General features: G+C 36.3%; 1 protein-coding gene across 2 annotated transcripts in view; it reads right to left on the reverse strand.

The window, feature by feature from the left end:
* Positions 1-382: 382 nt before the first annotated feature.
* GAD1 (glutamate decarboxylase 1) overlaps positions 383-21,592 on the reverse strand; it is a 40,869-nt gene continuing 19,659 nt past the window's right edge. The window contains exons 10-18 of one of the 2 annotated variants that reach the window (XR_007506999.1): positions 21,454-21,508; positions 20,264-20,380; positions 20,038-20,102; positions 16,758-16,836; positions 14,958-15,107; positions 12,492-12,599; positions 11,702-11,791; positions 5,010-10,033; positions 383-2,340 (exon numbers count right to left, since the gene is read on the reverse strand). Coding sequence is in view for 1 of the 2 variants with exons in the window: in XM_049808081.1 (XP_049664038.1) it covers positions 9,860-10,033; positions 11,702-11,791; positions 12,492-12,599; positions 14,958-15,107; positions 16,758-16,836; positions 20,038-20,102; positions 20,264-20,380; positions 21,454-21,508 (838 nt within the window). In the remaining variant the exon portion in view is untranslated. Of the gene's footprint in view, positions 2,341-4,322; positions 10,034-11,701; positions 11,792-12,491; positions 12,600-14,957; positions 15,108-16,757; positions 16,837-20,037; positions 20,103-20,263; positions 20,381-21,453; positions 21,509-21,592 lie in introns of those variants that run through there. The other variant, XM_049808081.1, reaches the window with a different exon arrangement.

Genomic DNA, 21,592 nt, shown 5'->3' on the forward strand with positions numbered 1-21,592 from the left:
TGGACTGAACCACAGAGTAAATGAAAGAGTCTTCAAATTCCCCTGAGAACCTCCATTCCACCTCTGGACTCTTTCAAGTACACCAGTAATGGACAATTATAGCAGCATTATATATAGAAAATTAACACGAGTTCTGAAGTCATTCAACAATAGCTAAGCATAATTATTTACATTACAGTCACAGAATTTCTGGGAGAAAAAAAAAACAAACAATAACCCACAACTTAAAATTAGGCTTTTGGGGAAGGCAAATTGTAGCAATTTTTGGCCTAGTAGCTCTTTTTAAAGTAATGTTGATGTATGCAAAAGGAAGAAATTTTGTTGGGTTTTCTTTCAGCTGCAACGCTAGCTCTAATGCTGCAATCAGTCTGTGTTTACTCACTTAAGAAACCAGAGGGAGCTGTTTGATGGCAATTACAATTCTCAGTGTTAGGGAACCAGGTCACAGATTGGCAATCCGTGACTTCTCATCATATCTTTCAAAAGACAGGCCTCATATCCTTGGGAAGACAAGAGAATATGCATTGCATTATACTCTAAGATAGAGCTGGTAATTAATTTATACTTACAGAATAACTGCATTTCACTAGGACTGAGTAAAAACAATAAAAACTACTCACTGATATAGGGTATTTACAGTAGGGAAACTAAACCTAGTTCTTTTGTAGTGGGAAAGAAAATACTCCTCCTCTTGAAAAACATGTAGAATAATTGAAGAGTCATGATGATGCAAAACAGTATAAAGAAATGTAGTGGCCCTGAAACACAACATAATCAGGTACAAGTAATATACTTTTTATTAAAAAGCGTGACCGAGGCAAGTGAACGCACCAAACTATTGCAGCAGCCTAACTACCAGTAAATTAAAACAATGAGTTATTAAAAGTTATAGTTACAATGAATTAGTAAAAGTCATTTTTTTCCACAAATAGGAAATCCTGCTGTAATCAGAACAGCTATGGTTCTTTGGTTCAGCACTGTAAAACCCAGCACACAGAGATCTCACCCCATTGCCCAGCGAAGCTGTACTGCTTGAGGTAAGAGCCATGCTAGTACGTTTAGCAATTGCCAGTGCCACGCGTGTGGCAGAAGAGTGAATTAGCTGAAAGAGACAGTCAGTAAGGGCCTTTTCTTCAAAGGATGCTCATAGCCAGGCAATGCAACAAGAAACCATAAAAAACTCAAAGTAATGGAAATAAAGAGTTCATCCCGTACAATCTAGTGGTCAGTCTGGCCCTATGCCCACAAGCACAAATGTCAGTTTTACCCTGCAGGCAGCCTTCCTAAAAGTAAAGGAAGCAGCTTAATTAAGATTAATGGCCTTTTTTGCTGGGGCCCATGGAAGGTCCTCATTAATAAGGCAATACATTGAACAGTGAATGTAATTTATAATACGTGCAATATTTACAAGATAAAAAGCACTAACCAACATGACACTGAGTGAGAAATGTCTTATGCCTTTCTCACTTTGCTTTCTAGAGACACTTTTACCTGTCCAGTTTAAAGTTAGCATTCAAGTTTTTATTTTTTTGAAGGCCAATATGCTTGCTTTATACACCAGTATTATCCAAACTCTTGCTGATGTCACACCAAGCAGGTACGGCTTCAAATCAGCTTACAGTGTAGTCACAGATGATAGGCTTCTGTAAATCTCATTTAAAGTAATTGTACTTACATTTGTTGATTTTGCTTGTAGTGACATTTTTTTAGGCTTTCTTGAAACGTTAAACTTACTTTTTCTCCATTTCCTATCACCTGCAATGATCTTACATATTTTTGTTTACACTGTCGTGGCACAACACCCTTCCACATAAAACAAGGCCAAAAATTTTCACACAGTAATTCCTGCCTCAAACCAACTGTTCTCAGATGAACTTGACTGGTATCCTGTTAAAAGTTATATAATTTAAGAATTTCACATGATAGGGATTTAATCATTCATATACATACACAACACACACAGATACTTTCAAAGGTAAGGGAAAATAATTTACTGTTTCCTTCATGATATATTTGTTTAACGTTACACTTCAAGAATCTTTGCAGATGTCCTAAAAAGTCCTACACAAAATGGTCAACATCATGCAAGACTTCATTATTTTCTGATACACACTGAGTATGTGCAGGTATGCGTCCTTGCGTTTTATATCAAGAAATAAATATACACTCACAAATACACATATAAAGTATACTTATCCAGTCTGAAATAATTATATTCAGATGCTCAACAGATTACCTAGTAAATAGCAGAAATAAATCCAGGTGTGTAATATTTTATCTTCAAATTTTTCCGTTGTCATCATTGCTAAACAGTGCTCCACTTTTCCTCAGTAGATAGATCTATTAAAACAGAGAACCAGAATTTTTTTATTTCTTTACCAGGCCTACTCAAAAACTTCTGCTTGCATCTTATCTTTTATTCTAACTATAATTTTTATTCTGCTTTTTCCGTAAGTCTGATTCTTCCAAATCATAGAATGGTTTGGTTTGGAAGGGACTTTAAAGATCACCTAGTTCCAACCCCCTGCCATGGGCAGGGACACCTTCCACTAGACCAGGTTGCTCAAAGCCCCATCCAGCCTGGCCTTGAACACTTCCAGGGAGGGGGCATCCACAACATCTCTGGGCAACCTGTTCCAGTGTCTCACTACCCTCACAGTAACGAATTTCTTCCTAATATCTAACCTAAATCTACTCTCTTTCAGTTTAAAACCATTACTCCTCGTCCCACCACTACACTCCCTGACAAAGAGTCCCTCCCCATCTTTCCTGTAGCTCCCCTTTAGGTACTGGAAGAGTGCTATAAGGTCTCCTTGGAGCCCTCTCTTCTCCAGGGTGAACAACCCCAACTCTCTCAGTCTGTCCTCACAGGGGAGGTGCTCCAGCCCCCTGATCATCTTCGTGGCCCTCCTCTGGACTCGCTCCAACAGGTCCATGTCCTTCTTGTGTTGGGGTCCCCAGAGCTGAACGCAGTACTCCAGGTGGGGTCTCACGAGAGCAGAGTAGAGAGGGAGAATCACCTCCCTCGACCTGCTGGTCACACTTTTTTTTGATGCAGCCCAGGATGCAAGTGGTTTCTGGGCTGCAAGTGCACATTGCCGGGTCATGTTGAGCTTCTTGTCAACTAACAGCCCTAAGTCCTTCTCCTCAGGGCTGCTCTTAATCCATTCATTGCCCAGCCTGTATTTGTGCTTGGGATTGCCCCAACCCATGTGCAGGACCTTGCACTTGGCCTTGTTGAACTTCATGAGGTTCACATAGGCCCAGCTCTCAAGCCTGTGAAGGTCCCTCTTGATGGCGTCCCTTCCCTCCAGTGTGTTGACTGCACCACAGAGCTTGATGTCATGAGCAAACTTGCTGAGGGTGCACTCAATCCCACTCTCCATGTCACTGACAAAGATGGTAAACAGCACCGGTCCCAATAACAACCCCTGAGGAATGCCACTCTTCACTGGTCTCCACTTGGACATCAAGCCATTGACCGCAACTCTTTGAGTGCAACCATCCAGCCAATTCCTTATCCACCAAGTGGTCCATCTATCAAATCCATGTCTCTCCAATTTAGAGACAAGGATGTTGTGCGGGACAGTGTTAAATGTTTTGCACGAGTCCAGGTGGTCTGATGAAACCCAAACCCTTCCATGTTGTCCATCTATCCTTTTAACCTTTGCTTTCAGTCAATTCTTGTGTCTTCTCATTTCCTCTTCACTCAGCTGCAGTTCTTGAGGGAGTAGTACTCCTGATTCACATATCATCACCCTAAGCTGTCACAGTTTGCAATTATAAAACACTAAAAGAAGAAATTCAGACAGATGTAATTATGTTGACCACAGCAAGCTGTACGTAACTGCTAACAGTACCATTGTGGTCTTAACGTTTTATTGAACAGTCTGTGTGTAAGCTGAACATTCCTTAGTAGTCACACAATACAATCACCTTCCATAATTTTTGTGTTTTATGTTATGGTATTTGCATGCTACACTAATGGACTTGGTAAGCTTCTTTGCAGCATGTATTTTCCTCAAGCCTAGTTTGCTGCATAAAATTCTTTAACTTAGAAAGAAAATTGTTCTTAAGAAAACTCATCCTACTTGAAGGATACTCATCCTACCCCCTAAAGCAATCAAAATGAAATTTGTTACATACTGTTAAAAATCAATGACAGTTCTATGGATAATGCATAAAGCAGTAATAAACTAGAATTTGTCTATATTATGAAAAACATAATTTTATACTTCTATGAATTTAAAATGTGCTCTTATTTTTCAATATATTTGGCATACAAAAAAAGAACTAAAAATATTTTAACAGCTATAGTAGAACAGCAGTTTACCCCAAAATATGGTCTAGAACCCAAAATTTTAAATCACCTTCTTCATGTTATACATGATATATATCAAGTATATATCATGTGCCAAAAGCTTTAATTCATACATTATTTACAAAGGGAAAGAGTTGTGTTTTGTAATTATTATGCTTCACTCAAGTCCAGTTAGGGAAAAAAAAGTGTTTCCCTGAAGTAATGGCATTCTTATAAATTTTATATTTCAACTATTTTATGCTCAAACTCGATTTCTGGTGTTATTTTAAAACATCTATGATTCTATATGAAATACTTTGGATTTGTTTAATGTTACTGCACTATGTATAGCCCTTTTTAGAGGATATAAGAACTTCAGTATTTTTTCCTACCTCAGACTTAAGGTGTCATTCTGTTGTTTTATTAGGAAATGGTCTTTCATTTCTGAGAATGGGAAAGATTGATTCATGCAATCAGCAACAATTCTCCCGTCAACTTCTGTGGTGGCAGGATTAGGCTTCTCTTGTACATCTTTGCAAAATTATTCTTATGAAACATATTTACTTTACTCACAAAATAAAGCTGCCAATATCTCATTTGTATTTCAAGGAAACATTTTTACTGTAAAAGACTGTGCATTATGATGCTTAATAAACAAGTGGCTGAACAAAGAAACCCAGTTCCAACTGACTCTGGTAAGAATACTCACAGATTTTCTGCTATGCAAACTTCAAATGCTTTTGCAGTCAGGCACCCAGTATCCTGTAGTTCTGATTCCACAGTGTATTGTCGTATGACCCTGAAGGCTCCTCTTGCCATCTCTGCATCATTTCTTGCCAGACAAACACAGAAGTGCTGAAACATAACACTATTCAAAACACCTCTAGGCTTGGTCCTGTCCTGCATTTTTTTTTACATACAGAAAAGTACTTTTTTGGTCAAGTAGATTTTTGATTGCGTAAAAATATCCTAGTTCTGATTGTGTGCAGATTTAAATGTGCTTAATAAACAAACACCGAGATCAACCAGTGGCATTGCAAAGTGTGCGAAGTTAAGCATGTATTCAAGTCTTCCTGGGAGTAAGACCTGTATTACAAGAAGTACGTTTTATAAATATATCCACAGATTAAATACCAGGGCTTTTACCACAAGGGCTTGATCTTATTCTTTTTACTCATTCCAAGGTTCCCGTTTGCTTTCTTTGGTCCTCTGCATAAGCTGGATGAGGATTTCAGAAACCGCACAAAACACCACGAAAAAAGATTTTTAGATTCTCTATTTTTTGGCATTTCTACACAGTACTAATGTCTCAACAACTCTATTCAAACTGATCAAGGTCTAGAGTTTGCCGTTCTTCCTCAGTCTGTGTTGGTACAAGCTCACATTCAATTCACAATTAAAACTAAAGAGTAGGCTTAGCATTTGCCTTACTGTTTTTAATGTGAGGGATAATGTTGTATGGCTTTTGTCTCATATTCTTAAGGAAACAAAGGAACTCACAAAAATGGTATGAGACAAATTAGACAGTTTTAAGATCAACTTTTATTGAAAAATTTAAACTGCATTGCATATCTTCTTTATAACTTCGACATTTCTTAAACCATAAAACAGAGATTCTCTTTAAAAAATCTCTTCATATATGTCACCATTCAAAAAACAGATTGTAAACTAAGTCAATGATAATTTTAAAATCCTGGGTTACTCCCAAGGCCCATGGTTCCATCTGTCTGCTGTGAATGGTATAATCTAACTATCTTCACTAAAAATTACCTTTAATAATACAATCAGAATTTTTCTCATTCAAAATCAACAGCTGCTGTTGATTTTTATCCAATGGTCAGTCTTTTCCAAATAAATTACATCAGTTAATAAGCACTGCAGCTACATGTTCAGCTAAGATCTTGCCTATTGTTTATATGATCTGAATTCACCCACACAAATTTACAGTGATTGTCCGTGTGATTTTAAAGGCAAAATTGTTACCTTAGAGTGTATTTTAAACCTCAGAAAAACAAAGTTACTCACCTGGAATTGCAATGCTTTGAATTAGTCAACACTTCTGTATATCCATACTTCCTGATCTCTCAGAGTTAATAGTGTATGGATTAAAAAGCAGGAAAATTCCAGGTAAGCTTTTGTCTGAGAAGCTGTAACATATTACTCAGATGAAAATTACCTACTGAGAAGAAAACACAGATGAGTTCTCACTGATTACCGTAACTGCTCTGTTAAAATTAGCTAACCAAGTCGGAGATTAATATGAGCCCTGTGCCTGTGGAAGCAGGTACATCTAATAGGGAAACACTCCAGAGTCTGATATTAGAACTAAAAGCTTTGCAAAAATCTAATTGTATCATCTGTGTCAAGACACAGCACTGCAGAAAGGCAAGATAAAATGCAGAGGGTAGGAAGATAAATCCAAACACAGAGAAAATACCTCTGCGTTACTGGTCTCGCTTCTGAAACAGGCAGGGGAAGCTCCATTATTCCCACCTAGCTGCAAGCTGTCAAACGCAATAGGTAGAACCTCTGATGCTTTTGACCTCCCCAATACAAGATACTCTATTAAATGAGGAAGCAGAAATTTTAGTAAGCAAAACATTGTATATGTGCTGAAGAGGTCTAGATCTATTTCTGACTGTATCACAGGACTGTCCAAGTCTTGCTGTATGAACGCCAGTAAGCCATATTATGGTCTTTCCTATAGTTTCATGATCAGTTACATGAGGATGATTCTCTTTACCTAGTATATATGCTCTGAGGAGATACAACATTTCAAATACAGTAATTATCATTACAATATTGAGATGGTGATCTGGATACAAGGTCCATGAGGTTAAAATATTAAGGTTAGAGGATTAAGGGTAAGTTGGGAACCTTAGTAACAGTATTGCTGAAATATCTTGACTGGGGAGATGGAGAAAGTCAGAAATTCCCACCTAAGAACTGGTTGAAGAAATCACAAGGGCCATGGTGCTGCTTGTGTGGAAGACATAAAATCCCCTAGTGAAGCTAGGTCAGCAGTTATACATATTTGTATTGATTATACTAGTTTGTATTGTTTCTCATAAACAAGGAGGACTGAGGGAAATCTTTCAATCTTCTCTAGCTGCCCTTTGAATAAAGTAAAACTGTGACAGAGACCAGATTTCAGGCAGAAGCCTGTAAATCAAAATGTTCTACTACTTCAAAACAAACTTATTTCTGTACTCTAAAACCAGCTGTCAATGAGAGGCCCTCTAGTTTTGATGAGTAGCTGCTATCTATAAAGAATGGCATTTAATATTATGGAAGTTGGTACTGAAGTCAATGTTCACACTGACTACTTCAGAATTGCAGTCCTCAGGTCATACAGCATGGATGTTTACATCAAGAAATGTTAAGTACTGAAGACATGGTAAGATATCAGGGTTATAATTAAGGAGGACTGAGGTTTAAGATCAAGAAGGCAAGAGACCAACTATGCTGTCTTGAGAAAAATAACCTAATGAAAAAAAATATATTGTACTGATGAGATTACTGGGGGGTTTCATAGCATAAAAGTAACAAGTTAGATGATATTTTGAAAGTCACACTCATAAATATAGAAGACTGACAAATTTATAATAATTTTTAGATTCAACTCAAATAATTTCAACAGAAGGTTTTACAGGTTATGGAAGAGCGATAAGCAATAGTCCTATGAAAAGCTGGAAAGGCTATGCTATATGATATGGCATTTACCATGACAGCTTCTTCCTTCTCCCTGCTCTGACCCAGCCAAGGATGTGAGACAGTGTCCTCAGAAGACAACCAGTGGGACCTGCAGGATGGCAATCTCTCCTGGTGTAGCTGTCCTTCCACAGGACTGAAGGGGTTCAGAGAGGCTGCAAAAACTGCATAGCATGACTGCATTTCACTGAATGTTTCTAAAATAATTTAATTTTCTTATTGATTTGGAGAAGAAAAAAAAAGAAAAGAAAAACCAATTAATTACTGACTTGCATAGAAGATAGCCATAGAATCATGTATAAAAAGATTTGAAATTAGCATATTCCATTTATCACCATGACAGTAACTCAGTAGATTATTGAATCTTCATTTTGTTCCACTACTCTGCTTCCAGTATGGAGTTTTCCACTCGGTAGTATTGATTATCTAATGATTAAAACTGAACAAGCTGCAGATGACTCTGGTGTCTATACTTTGAAAAGTCTAGACAGTTGAAATTGTTGTGACATGCCAGCTGTATTTAAAGATTCTGAGATTACTTTTGTTTTTATTTATTTTATAAGCTCCAAACACATACTGAATTCCATATCACTAGAAGAATGGTGCTGCTTAAAACTCCCACAGAATTTAGTTTAAATGGTCATAGAGATTAGTCCTGAAATACAACTCAAAAACAGGGGCCTTGATTAGCAACCAATATGCACTAGAAAAGCATTCAGAACACTGAACAGACAGTCTGACATTACAATAAATAAAACTGAAAATTCTAATAGATTAAAGGGATCTCATCATTTGACAGTCTATACACAATGTTAGAATTCCTTATATTCAGTAAAATTATCTGTAAGTTATAATTTTAAGGGCACTAGGATTTAAATCAAAGTGTCAACTAATATTTTTGTATTTTTTTCTTTGGCTCACAAAGACACTAAAATACCATAAACATTATTTAGAACTTCAATAATATATAAATAGGATACATTACAAATGGAAGAAAATACAAGACAACTCTTCAGCATGGTAAATCTCTGCATATAAATAAGCAAATATTTCATATACCTACAATTCAACAGTTATCTTGCTGTAAAACTATTACATTTAAATCCTTTTACACAAAGTCATTTAACAATAATATACACAATCTACACAAATTAACCTCTAAAAATACAGCCATAATATACCTGTTACAATGACTCTGCTACTATTATCCCCTGATGTGACACTAAAGGGGAAATACAACTATTTTACTCAAAGGTGCTGTTAGAGATTGCTGTTTTGTACGTGAGAGAAGCACCAACAATAAGATTTAATACTGTTATACATTTTCTTTAGCTCCTAAGAATCTACATTTTAGAAATGTTTCTATATGTCTATTTTTATTTGGCAGAAAAATTTGTAGCACATTATCCACATCATTAGTTGTTGAAGGAAAAGTTATTTCTCTTAAAGTGGAAAACATGCTGTGTCTTAGATCTAAGTTTATAACCACTCTTTATATATATATGTATGTATATATATAATTATATATATTTATTTATACTGTACATATATACTGTGCAGAGTTCTTAATTTGCTATTTTAGTACTTATTAATTTCCTGCTGACTACAATAAACAAGACCAATGTAAGAGTCAATAGTACTTCAACTTCAAGATAATACATTTTCCCTCAGTAATATGATCTACCAATACATATATGTTTCAGTAGCCTATAGTTGTTTTGTTTAAGGATGTCTTAGGAGATCAGAACTTAGAGAATTTCCTTAAAACATGTTCTACAGAACTGGGTTAAAAAAATAGCCAGTGCTGGAAAACAGTGACTTAGAGAAATAAATAATTCAACCACTGTACTACAGCTCCTGCCCCAATCTTTCTATTTCCTCAATGAGGAAGTCAATGTCAGACTTAGTTGCTGCTGGGTTTGAGATGACCATTCGGAAGAAGTTGACTTTATCGCCCTGAGGCTGATATCCAACCATGGTAGTACCTGACTCCATCATCAGTGCTTTGATTTTCGGTGCCACCTTTATCATTTAAAAAAAAAAAAAAATAAGAAAGAAAGGAAAGAGAGAGAGAGACAGAGAGAGAAGAGTAATTAAAAAAATTTGTCCTTTGTCTGTCACAACATTTCTTAATTTGGAAAAAATAAATGGACAGATCAGAAAGGCACTAGTTTTTATAAAAAGATCTGTAAGAGAAAAAGCTTGAAAAACGAAATATGTAGGACTGACTATTTAAAGGAAAATTGACAACAATATCTATCTTTTTGATTAATAGACTAAGAGCATCCTAGAGTATTCACTACGTAATAATTCTATATATTAAATGTATTAAGTGTACATGTCATTTCTTTGTACTGAAGACTTTGTCATGAAGAAATGTTTTCTTTTTATGAAAACCTACTCCAAAACCACCTTTTCGAGGGTAACGGATGTTTTCCATGAGAGTATTATGTATTATCAAAGTCATTTTCTAGGCGTGGAGGTGGGGAGAACAACAACAATGGAAATTTTTCAACAAGATCTATGTCATAAACAGCATTTTCTGTTACCATAAGCCATGGAAACCTTCCAGTAGTTTTGCAGTACTGTGCGTTTACTGCAATCTCACTTCCTCACTTTAATTTACAAGGAATAATGTTCTGACAATCTTAATATTTGATATTGACTGAGCCCAGTTTTTCCATCCAGACTATCTTTCTCCTGCTCTGCTCTCTGCCAGCCAAGGTCAGATGACTGGCTCTTCTACTGTTTTGCAGGATGCTTTATAATGTCCTCTAACATTTAACAGTGAGAAGTCAAACACTTCATCCTTCTTTCCAGTCTTATCTACCTTCCTCTTTTCTCTCTTTTCTGGCAATTTCTTTATCTAACATGTCACTCAGTTGACCCAGGAATTTCTATTCTCTTCTGCTCTCTTTCCCCAGTGTGATGCAGACATAAAATCCTCTACAAAACATCCCAAGTTTGCCCATTCTTCTCCCTTCCCCCCCCCCCCCAAAAAAGGCAATTCATTTTGGCAACTATAAAATCATTCTTTTGTCCCCTGAATCTATTTCATTCCACTTCTGTCTGCCTACAATGCTACTACAAAACTAATGTATTTCACTTCCCTCAAGTCCTAAGTAACCCAATACTTTTCTTGGTGGTGCCTCTACGATGCCTTCTCTTCCCTCTATCATTTCTTCAAATAAGTTTATCCCAAAGTCCTCCAAAGGGTATTCATTTTCACTGAAATGCGTTAATGCATGGCTAACCAAGCACATTTAAAATCAAAATAAAGACCTGACAAGGACTTACAGGTTTCCATTTCCTTTACCTGTCCCAGCATTTTCAAGTAATTACCTTTTCATTTCTCTTGCTGATATGCTGTCCTACTCAAACAGGACTAGGACATCTTTATGCCTAGCTACTTTTTAAAGATTCGTAACACTTTTGGGAGCACAGAAGCGATACAAAACAAAGAATAACTGAGTATGTCCTGTTATCTAGTTCTACAGGGGAAACACGACTTCAACCTCAGTACAAATAGGAGACAAAGGTGAACAAATATCAAGGTCATAACAAGCAAATGGAGAACTGACATCCCAGAATTTGGAACGTGTCAACACATAGATATGTTATTTTTAATAAACAGAATACTTTGGGTTGAAAGAGTAGACTATATTTTGGCATTTAACAAAAGCCACATACCCTGTGTAACTTTTCTCTTCTCTCATCACAGTCTGGCATGCCCCTGAGACTTGGTGGAATATACCAAAAACATACATTTGTATGCTCTGGCTGCAAAAAGAACCAAACACATACATCAGTAAACAAAATAATACAGATCACTCACACACTAAAGGCTAATCAGTAGCATATTTTAACATAGACATGAAAGACAAAATATAGTATTAACTTTCCTAGTTCTGCATGTTAAAACAAAATAAACGGATTACAGTACTGCTGGTTGCACCTGCTGGTTTAGATTCTCTATACATTGTCCTATTTACAATGTTTTAGGGTGCTAACGAAGTGCAGATGCTTTTCACCTACACACAGTTTTACGAAGAACTGTTTTCCAGGATTGCAGCAAGCGCAACCAAATTTTCCTTTTCACAGTAAATGGAGATACAAAGTATATTTGTTATTTTATCAACCAAGAGCTGATGCAGTGGCACTAGCAACAGAACATACAGCAAAAATAGCAGATGCTCAGTTACATATGTTATAAAGTGGAATCTCAGCATGAGTAGCTTGTATTAATGTTGTCTTCATGCCCTAAACTGAGAAGTCCTCTGCAGAGAAGGAGAGGAGACAAATCAGACATTTATGGGTTTTGGCCAAAAAACTGCCCAAATGCCAATAGTCATGTAGTTCTCTAGAAAATAAGAGCAGTTTTGCATAGCTGGCTTGCAGAACTGTAAGAAGTATGAAGACTGTTTTCAAAATTCCATACAGATTTGGCTCCTACACACAGGTTAGATGAAAGAAAACTTACCTCCCCTTCAAAAACCATCTCAAATTCTTCTCTGTTTTTTATTTTAGTGTAGAGATATTCTGCCAGCTCCAGGCATTTGTTGATCTGATTTTCAAATCCTACTGTACCCTGTTTTAAAAATAAAGTATTAATTGAACGGTCATTTTTCCCTCCTCCAATGCCATCATCTTTTCAGATAGGCTTCACCCTTAAATGTTTTCAGTCACAAAACATTTAGCAGTATTACTTCCTGTAATTTAAAAGTAAAGATAATCAACACTACAAAAGTGGCTAAATGTGGCGAACTGTAATCACTGTTTGGTTTTGGTCTCATTTTAAGAGAATTTATTATGAAAATAACAAGGGATTTTTATATTTTTAATAGATTATTTTTAGCTCCTTTTTTTTTTTTCCAGTTTCCAAAAATATTACGATAATTACATCTTGGCTTCCCAGCTATTGCTGAAAGACCAGGAACATGGAATGGAAACTCAGTTGGTAAAGGTGAAGGGTAAGGAGTTGGAAAGTAATTTATTTCCTCTGAAGAGTTTGCTAGAAATTTGCATTTAAAAAAGTCAGCAAGTAAAAGCTTGCAGTGTTTGCTAAAAGTCATTTGCCCACCCACTGATCTTTTGTCATATCTGATTTGTTTTGAAAGATCATAAACCCAGAAAAAGTAGATCAATGTTGATAATAAATAAGAAAAACCAAAAAGTTGTACTTTAAGAAAAAAACCCACACTTTGTACATGAATGAAGACGACAGACAAGTACACTCTTAAATTATTGCATATTTGGAGTAAGTTTTTTGTACTGAATAAAATGACTGAAGGTAAAGTCACAAGAATGCTTCTGGACCTAGGTGGTGTATTTCTACTGTGAGGACAAGAGTATGATCACTCATGGTGGCTAATGCTGAAAGAAAAATGTCCATAGCTCGTAATATTTTGTTTTCTTAATATCTTTGTAATATAATCACACAATCTGCTAGAAACAAATTCTATCTAATACCTCAGAAAACTCGAGCCCAAGAAATCTGAATCTGTCTCAAGACCAAACAGAAATCCAAAGTAACTAGTTTCTAGAGAAATTAAATTCCAGATATACAGATCAACTTAGCAATTTTAATCTGTATTATTTTTAAATAATCACATCCACAATAAACCTACTTCTGAATTTTAAATATCACCCATATCCATCATGGTTTCCACTGTATTTTTTTTCTTTATTGTGAAGTGCTCTACTTCTTTAGTGAGGTCAGTTTAACAGGTGAATATAACAGCAGAGGTAGAATCAGCATGCTGGTTTTAACAAAATGTGTTCAGCTGGTATTTAGAAAAATGTTCAGTCCATGCTTTGATGGTGTCTGTAGTCAGCACTTGGTAATTAGAACCATAAACAACACACTTCAAAGTTGCTAGACACAGTCCGATTCTAATGTGTCATAAGCAGTTTCACGTTACTGGATTACAGTACCAAAATGATTTATTTTGGAGGAAGAACTGAGACTGAACTGAAATGTACTTAGCCTGGTAATCAAATCTATGCTGATTACTAAAGTAACTGTTATAAGTATTTTCTGTTGAAGTGTTGCATTTCTTTTTCTGAAGTACTTTTTAAAATGAACAATGGCAATTCTACAATGTGTTTAACAGCAACTGTATATCTAAAGTTCTGTTACTTCCTTCCCTCAGTCTTCAATATTGAGGAAATCTGCACAGAAACATTTTATCATCATAGGTTATTTACTATTGCTGTCTAGCTCTCACCCAAAGTGAAAACTGTTTCATGATTGTACATTTTGCTGTTAGAATTAATCTCAGTTTTATAAAAAAAGATTAGACTGTGAACAGGTTAACCAACTTAATTCCCATTTTGTCAGCTGAAGAGCAAGAAGAATAGTCATATGATGTCTGCAGATAGAGAAATAAAAGTGAAATGTGTTTTCTTGACTACATGGACCCTCATCTTGTGAACACGTAAGCCTATACATAAGCCCATGCTTAAATTCAGCCATCCAAGTATACTGCAGTAGTACCAGGGAATCAACTGTTAAATTATCAGCTGGGCAAAGCTTCTTAAGTAAAAGGCTTTGTTTTCAAAGTTGCTTATAAAATCTATGCATTGAAACATGATGTTCAAAGGACCCTTGTAAGTCGTCAAGTCTACTCTGCTGCTACTACAAGTGATCTGTCATAAAATACATATGGAAGTGTATAAAATCACAAAAAAAGACCATTTTGGTCTCACTGGTTTTACCACAGGACTCATCTAGTGACTTAAACCTTTCTTCTAATTTCCAGCTGAATTTATTGATGGCTAACATTGTTCTACAATTCACATGGTTCTTTTCTGACTTGATACTCAGATACCTGTGTGTTTAGAGATTGTAATTATACAAATATTTATGCTTAAAGATGTGTACTGTTACAGGAGACAAATTAAATATATACATTTCTGATTTTTGAGCTGAACTTTTATTATTTACCTTTGCCTTCCACATCAACCAGAATTTGAAAATGTCCACATGTCGACCACATTGTATTGCCTTATCTCCAGTGTCATAGGATACATCATATTGTTTGTCTTGCTGGAAGAGATAGCCTGCACACATCTGATTGCAGCCTTGAAGTATACCCTGTAGTGAAAAACATGTACTTATATGACTTGTATGGCACATGTGCATATGAAACTGTATGCATTGATAATATATAAAAAAAATTATTTCAAATATATACAGAAGAATTGTTCTTTAATGGGCCAAATTATAAAATACTGACCTTGTTTTGTAAACCTGAGCCACAAAAATAATTTCATAACCTAAGGTGGTTCTCTTAGAAGTCCCTGAGTAGTCATATGGTTTTACACACCCACACACCCACACCCGAAAAAACATTCTCAGATTAATTTGGATTCTTGGTTTTTGATACTAACTTTGTCTACTTCACTTTTAAGGCTATGTTCTTAGGACTTAAATTTTTGATGTGTTAAATTACGCACTAGAATAAAGCTGTGGTCTCTCAATGCAGCAGATAGCTACAGAAAATGAAGGAAAAAAAGGTAATTGAAGGCTTCAAACTTTATATATTGTCCAGCTTTATGACACTTAACATTAGTGATAAATACAAGTACAAATGACCTAAACCAGACATTTTTTTGCTTACAAATAAATATGGTCCTCAGACCAACAGAAACCTATGGATTCCTGGTAAATATCTCTGAAGGAAACACAGAGGGGAGCAAATTCCTGTATGTTACACAGAATTCTTAGACATGTGACATTTCTAAAATGGTCTGCGCCTCCTTTAGAGTTTATTAGTGGTTCTTTGAAGGAGCTCGAAGACACTGGTGTATCTGATAAATACAAAACCACCTATCAAAGTTCTCATATAGAGAATAAAAATGTTGCCAAAATCCTGCAATAGTTAGCATGATAAGCATGCATGCCACTAAATAATGGCTAGTGCTTCCCTCCAATGGATGTCAAAGTGTTTTATAAAAGGAAATAAATGCTGCAGTCCTCAGTTTAGAGATGGGTCACCTGGAAGAGCAAAGACAGACCTAGGGCTGGAATCCACAACTCCTTCATCCCAGTTCTATGCACAGGGACCACTTCTTCAACTAACCTCTTCTAGCAGCAATTGACATGCCAGAAATTAGTAGACAACAAAATTAGTCCTATCCACAGATGATATGACTTTTTTTTGTCATCTAAGGAAAATACACATTGCTTAAAAGAATTAAGACACTGGTCTTACTTTCATTGATGACAATGAAGTATCTAGAAGAAACCTCTAAAAATATACATGGACTCATAATAAAAGCAGCATGTTTTCTTTTCAACAGAACTGAGAAACTTTTAAACAACTGTGCAATGTAAAAAAGTTGCTTTTTATTTAAGCAGTTTAGACTGTGACAAATTACTAAGACCAAGAGTATATGTTCAGTATATCACAGAAACAGGGCAGATGCTCAGATGAAATATTAGCATGGCCCTAGTGTTGTTATTAGAATATGCAAAGATTCAACAACTAAAGATCTAACCCATATTGTCTGCATCTTTAACAAACAAAAAAAACCCACCAAACCCCAACCCCCCCCCCAAAACAGAAAAGATAAAAAACAACTTCCTAAAGACAATGTAAATCCACACAATTATTCCTTCCAAAAGAAGTTTTGAAATTAAATTGATTTTGCACTACCCTCTTAAAAACTAGGGCTTGATATTTGCTTGCTTTTTATTTTTATTTTTTTTTTAAACTGCTTTATTATTAAATATAAGGCAGACCTTCTCCCGGACAAGAATGGCAGAACATTGTAACAAGACTCCCATCATCTTGTGTGGATTCCAAGTGACTGAGTTGGCTCTGCAAAAAAAATTACACATTCAGAGAGGTTTGGAAAACAGAAATTTAACCTAAAGCAGTCACCTTTGTTTTCTGCTTTCAGATAGAATTGTATGGAGTTTTGACCATGATGATTTCACTATGGAGATTATTACTGTCTCAAGTGTCATCTTTCCCAGCTATACTGTCCAGGAAAGGAATTTTTCATGCGTTAACATTGCAATGTCAGACTTCTGATTAGTTTATATTATTACTAATACCAGCTAATTAGTGTCAGACTATGCTGATTAGCTGATACAGTAACTTCATCCCCAGAAGACTCCACTTCTAGAAATAGCACTAATAAAACTAACAAAAACAGTTTGACAGGTTATATCAATTCAAGGTACTGATTGGGAGAGGGGGGTGTCAGAGAATTAAGGGAATAATATGAATTCTGGGACAATACAGTTCTTTACTGAGCAGCTACTGCAGAAGTTGAAAGCAAAGGAAAAGACACTCCTCATACTTACCTGCTTTTCCAGTTAGAGCCACAACAGACCTTTTCTGTACTAGCTTGTCAAACCCATGGACTGTTAAAAGCTATAAAACTACGTCACAATCCTACCATTCTGTACGTAAAGCTTAAAACTTTTTACATGTAAACACAGGTGGATGCACAGGATCACCTAATTTACTAGCCAAACAGATAAGCTGTTCTGTATTATTGACATACTATCCTAGACAGTTTAATGATGACGCCAAAATAAATGTGCCAACATCGCACATCCATTGACCTCTTCACCCTAAGTAATTAATTAACAAATGTCCCCTTGATTCACTGTGTGTTCCAGAGAAGGAAAGTGTATAATCATATTTCACAGACTATGCATGTGTTCTTACAATGTCATTGAAAGAAAATGCAAAGGTATTTCCTTCTCTTCTACAGCCTGCTCTCAGAGGACACAGACACAAGCACAGTTCTTCTGTTTTGAGCAACACAATGACTCCTTCACGCCAGTCTGAGGACCACTAATTCCATAAAGATTCCAGATATGATTCCAACCTCTGTCTGCACTAGGTTAGACCACAGCACCCCTCAGCCAGAACAACAGCACAGTCTGTACTCTAACTGGGGAGCCCACCACCCTTCTAAAGTCTCCTGCTTAGGCAATGCAAACCTGCAGATATATAGCTCAGACTTTGGAGGCTATTACCTTTTAAAAAAGCTTCACTACTATTTCAGATGGACTAGTCAAGAAACAGGAATTTATATAAGAGCTCATTTCCTTTTGAGAGTGCTGTGGTTTCAGTTGAGCTCATTTATTTAATTTACAGGGTTCCAACAAAGACAATTTCAAGTCATTTTCACATGGAGCATTGGGTTTATTTTAACACGAAGATGTCACTCTCCACCCTGCACAGCCAGCCAGCCAGAGGCTATCCCACACAGGCAATCCCAGCTCTGTACCACGGCAGCGTGCCAGTCCTTACACACTCATGTCTGCGGGCAGGCCAAGTCTGGGCTGAGTGTTAACAACAGACCCCAGCTGGGGCCCGTGACAGGCAACTACACAGCACACGTGGGCCCCATCCCACGTCTGCAGATCCATACAGCTGACCAGAAAACAAATAATATCACGCTTTGTGGCCTGCAGCTTTCTGTATTTGCTTAAGATTGCGGTCTTAATTAGCACCTCTGGGTTGACCTCAGGTCAGAAGAGGTGTGCAAACTACTGTGACCAAACCTGCGTAGCTTAAGGAAACCACTTTACAATGCTGACCTCGTATTAGACATGTTACCATAACATGAATGACTAGCAAATTGGACTGGGCAGGGGCTGATACGATTCTGCTACTTCAGAGCACTCCTCCCCCACCAGACACGGCTGTCCCTGAGACAGAAGGGTCCACATGGTTTTCCTACCCGTTCTTCTGTACGTTATTTTTTATATTGTACTTGCTCTTCACTTACTGTACGAGATGCCCACCACTAGGAAATATTTTTTTTCCCCTAAGGAAGAGCTTTGCTCACTGCTCTCATTTTATGCCTTTACACTGTGCCCACATTCAGCACCGTTGACTCAAGGAAGCAATTTGGTGCTAATTTGAGAGTACATGGGTAGAGCTTGTTTCAAATCTGTTTTGCTTCCCTGGAAGCTGGTATCTGCAATGATGGGAAACATCTTATGTTTCTGGTTCTTCATCGCTTTTCTGATTTTTATTCAGACGGGCAGCCTTTTATGGTAGAGCAGTTTCAGAGGAAATCTAGAGACAAACACACCCATGGGGATATAAACATAGCATCTTCTACAGACTACAGCCTTGTCATCACTGGATATGGGAACAACTGTGCCAAAGACTACACACGGGACTCCTCCTAAGTCTGAATTGTAAGGGCTAGGGGGAGAGACACACTCTTACTCTGCTATCACTTTCAATACAAATGCTTTGCCTTTTCAAATTTGGTTCAATTAATTATTTAATAAAGGCTGGCTTCTGGTCTCAGTGGGCACCTTGGTAACGTGGGTTATGTGCTTGGGGGCACACATGCACTCTTTTCTGCAGACTTCACTCTAGCCTCTACAAGAGCTTCCTGCTCGTTTCATGTAATCGCCACATGGCACCAACTCATAAGTCCCCTGTGCCCAGAGACACGGTGAGTATCTGTGACTCTTTCTGGCGTCCCTGGAAGTTCCCTCAGTCTTCTGCCTGGCACAATAGAATTGTACCAGCTCTGTGCTATCATAGTCCTTTCCAGCCTTATAGGTACTGAAATTTGCCCCTAAAAATTGCTGCCAATTCAGTCTCTACCATGTGTTCCTCTCTTTGTTGTATACACGTATATATATACGTGTGTGTGTATAGATAAGCTATACAAAAGCAAGCATATAAATATATTTATAAACTTTCATTTATAGAACACTTTTCAGGCAGAACATACACTCTTTATTTTCCGGAAATAACTGCAAACATCTTTCAGGAGAGAGTCTCTACAGATTTCCACCATGTCATGGCTTCCATCATAGGTATTCATACTCAAACACCTTCTCTGGATTCCTCATTTCTCGCCACTATTCTCAATCTTCCTAGTGTGAACCTTTCCTGTATGTCTTGCTTTTGTTTAATTTAGTGTTTAAACTCCTTAATGCAGCAAATTCATCTTTACATTAATTTGTGAAGTATCAGGTACCTTACAAAAGCACTTTAATAACAGTATTACAAGTAAGCACCGTATAGTACCTTTCTATTCCATTCAATTTATGACGATGCTTTCGGGACATTAAAAGTCCACCTCCCCAAGCAGCCTGGAAGAGATAGAAAAAAAGAGAAGACTCATTGTTTTGGAAAAGCCTAACGTACTTTAATTTACTTAGGATCTAGTAATAAATATTTTAATTCAAGACAAAACATGTTAAAAAAAATCCCTCTTTTGCCTGGAAAAACAGCACTTCATTTAGTTACTTACATCTACATGGAGCCAGAGGTTATATTTTTCACATATATCTGCAATCTCCTGTATTGGATCAAAGGCTCCATATACTGTTGTGCCTGCAGTTGCATTTACAAAAAGAGGAATGTATCCCTACAATACAAATAAAAATATTAAATACAAAATTGAACCTCTTTCAGAAAAAAAAAAGTGAAAATAATTTTAGAAATGTTGCTATCCCATTTTCCAGCCTAAAAATGTTTTTCTTTCCATGTGAAAGGTACATACAAGCACCAGTAGGAACTAACAAATTGCATACATAGTAGGAACAAACTCTGTTTTTATTGTATTGTAACTTCACAAAATTAACTAGTCAGAAGGTAAAGAATATTATTTTGTCTAACCTCTTTCAGTGAGGAGATTCAAACATCCTAGTAGAAGACTAGCAATAGTCAAGTAAAGTTAAGACTTTTACAGCAGCATAAAGGAAAATTAATGCGATTTGTAAGTTGTAATTTGAAGGCTTGAAGTTGTTCTTTTAGTCTTTATCTACTAATAAACAGAACAAAGCAGAACAAAGCAATCCAAAATAAAAGCAATAAATGTGGAACTATCAAAGTGAGTCAATTATGATTTCGATTAAATAAATGTGAACTTCAATTTCATAGACTGCTCAAATGTAAAGAAGTAAAAAAATAATAATCTTGATTGCTCTAACTTTGGTGGGTTTATAGAAAATTAATGGATTTTTCATTGCATTGATTCAAGAAATAACAATGAATGCCTCCAAAAAAATTAAACTTAGTGGCTGTATTTACTAACCCTACAGTCTCACACTTGAAATCTATGGGAATTTTTAGGACTTCAATAGAATTTTTGATGGTTTTGGCTAAACTTTAAGGTTTGGATAAAAGTAGGTTTTAGTTTCATGTTTTCATACTTTTTCCCATATATTTCCAAACAGAAAGTTATTTTTTAAAGTCATAAAATACAGATGTGGTTCAAGAATTAAAAATACTTTGTTTTTAAACAGTAAATGGAAACCTTAGCAAGACATATAGATAATTCCCTAAACAATACATGAATGTATAATTAAGCAGCTGAAAATATTATTATAACATTTGTATCATTATAGTCTTCTCTTTTAATGTTAACCCTCAGCCTTCAAAGGAAGAGGTAATTTTACTAAGCCAAGCATTTAAGCACTGATTTTTAAAAACACAAACCTTTTGTTTTGCTTCCAAAATTTTTGCCTCCAAATCAGCTGGTATTATTTTGCCTCTGTAATTATTGTAGAAACAGAAAGACAAAGAAAATTAAAGAGTGCATATGGAAATACTAGCTACAGTTGAAATAATTTAATAG

The sequence above is a fragment of the Accipiter gentilis genome, chromosome 1 (assembly GCF_929443795.1).
Source record: "Accipiter gentilis chromosome 1, bAccGen1.1, whole genome shotgun sequence".
NCBI lineage: Eukaryota > Metazoa > Chordata > Aves > Accipitriformes > Accipitridae > Astur > Astur gentilis.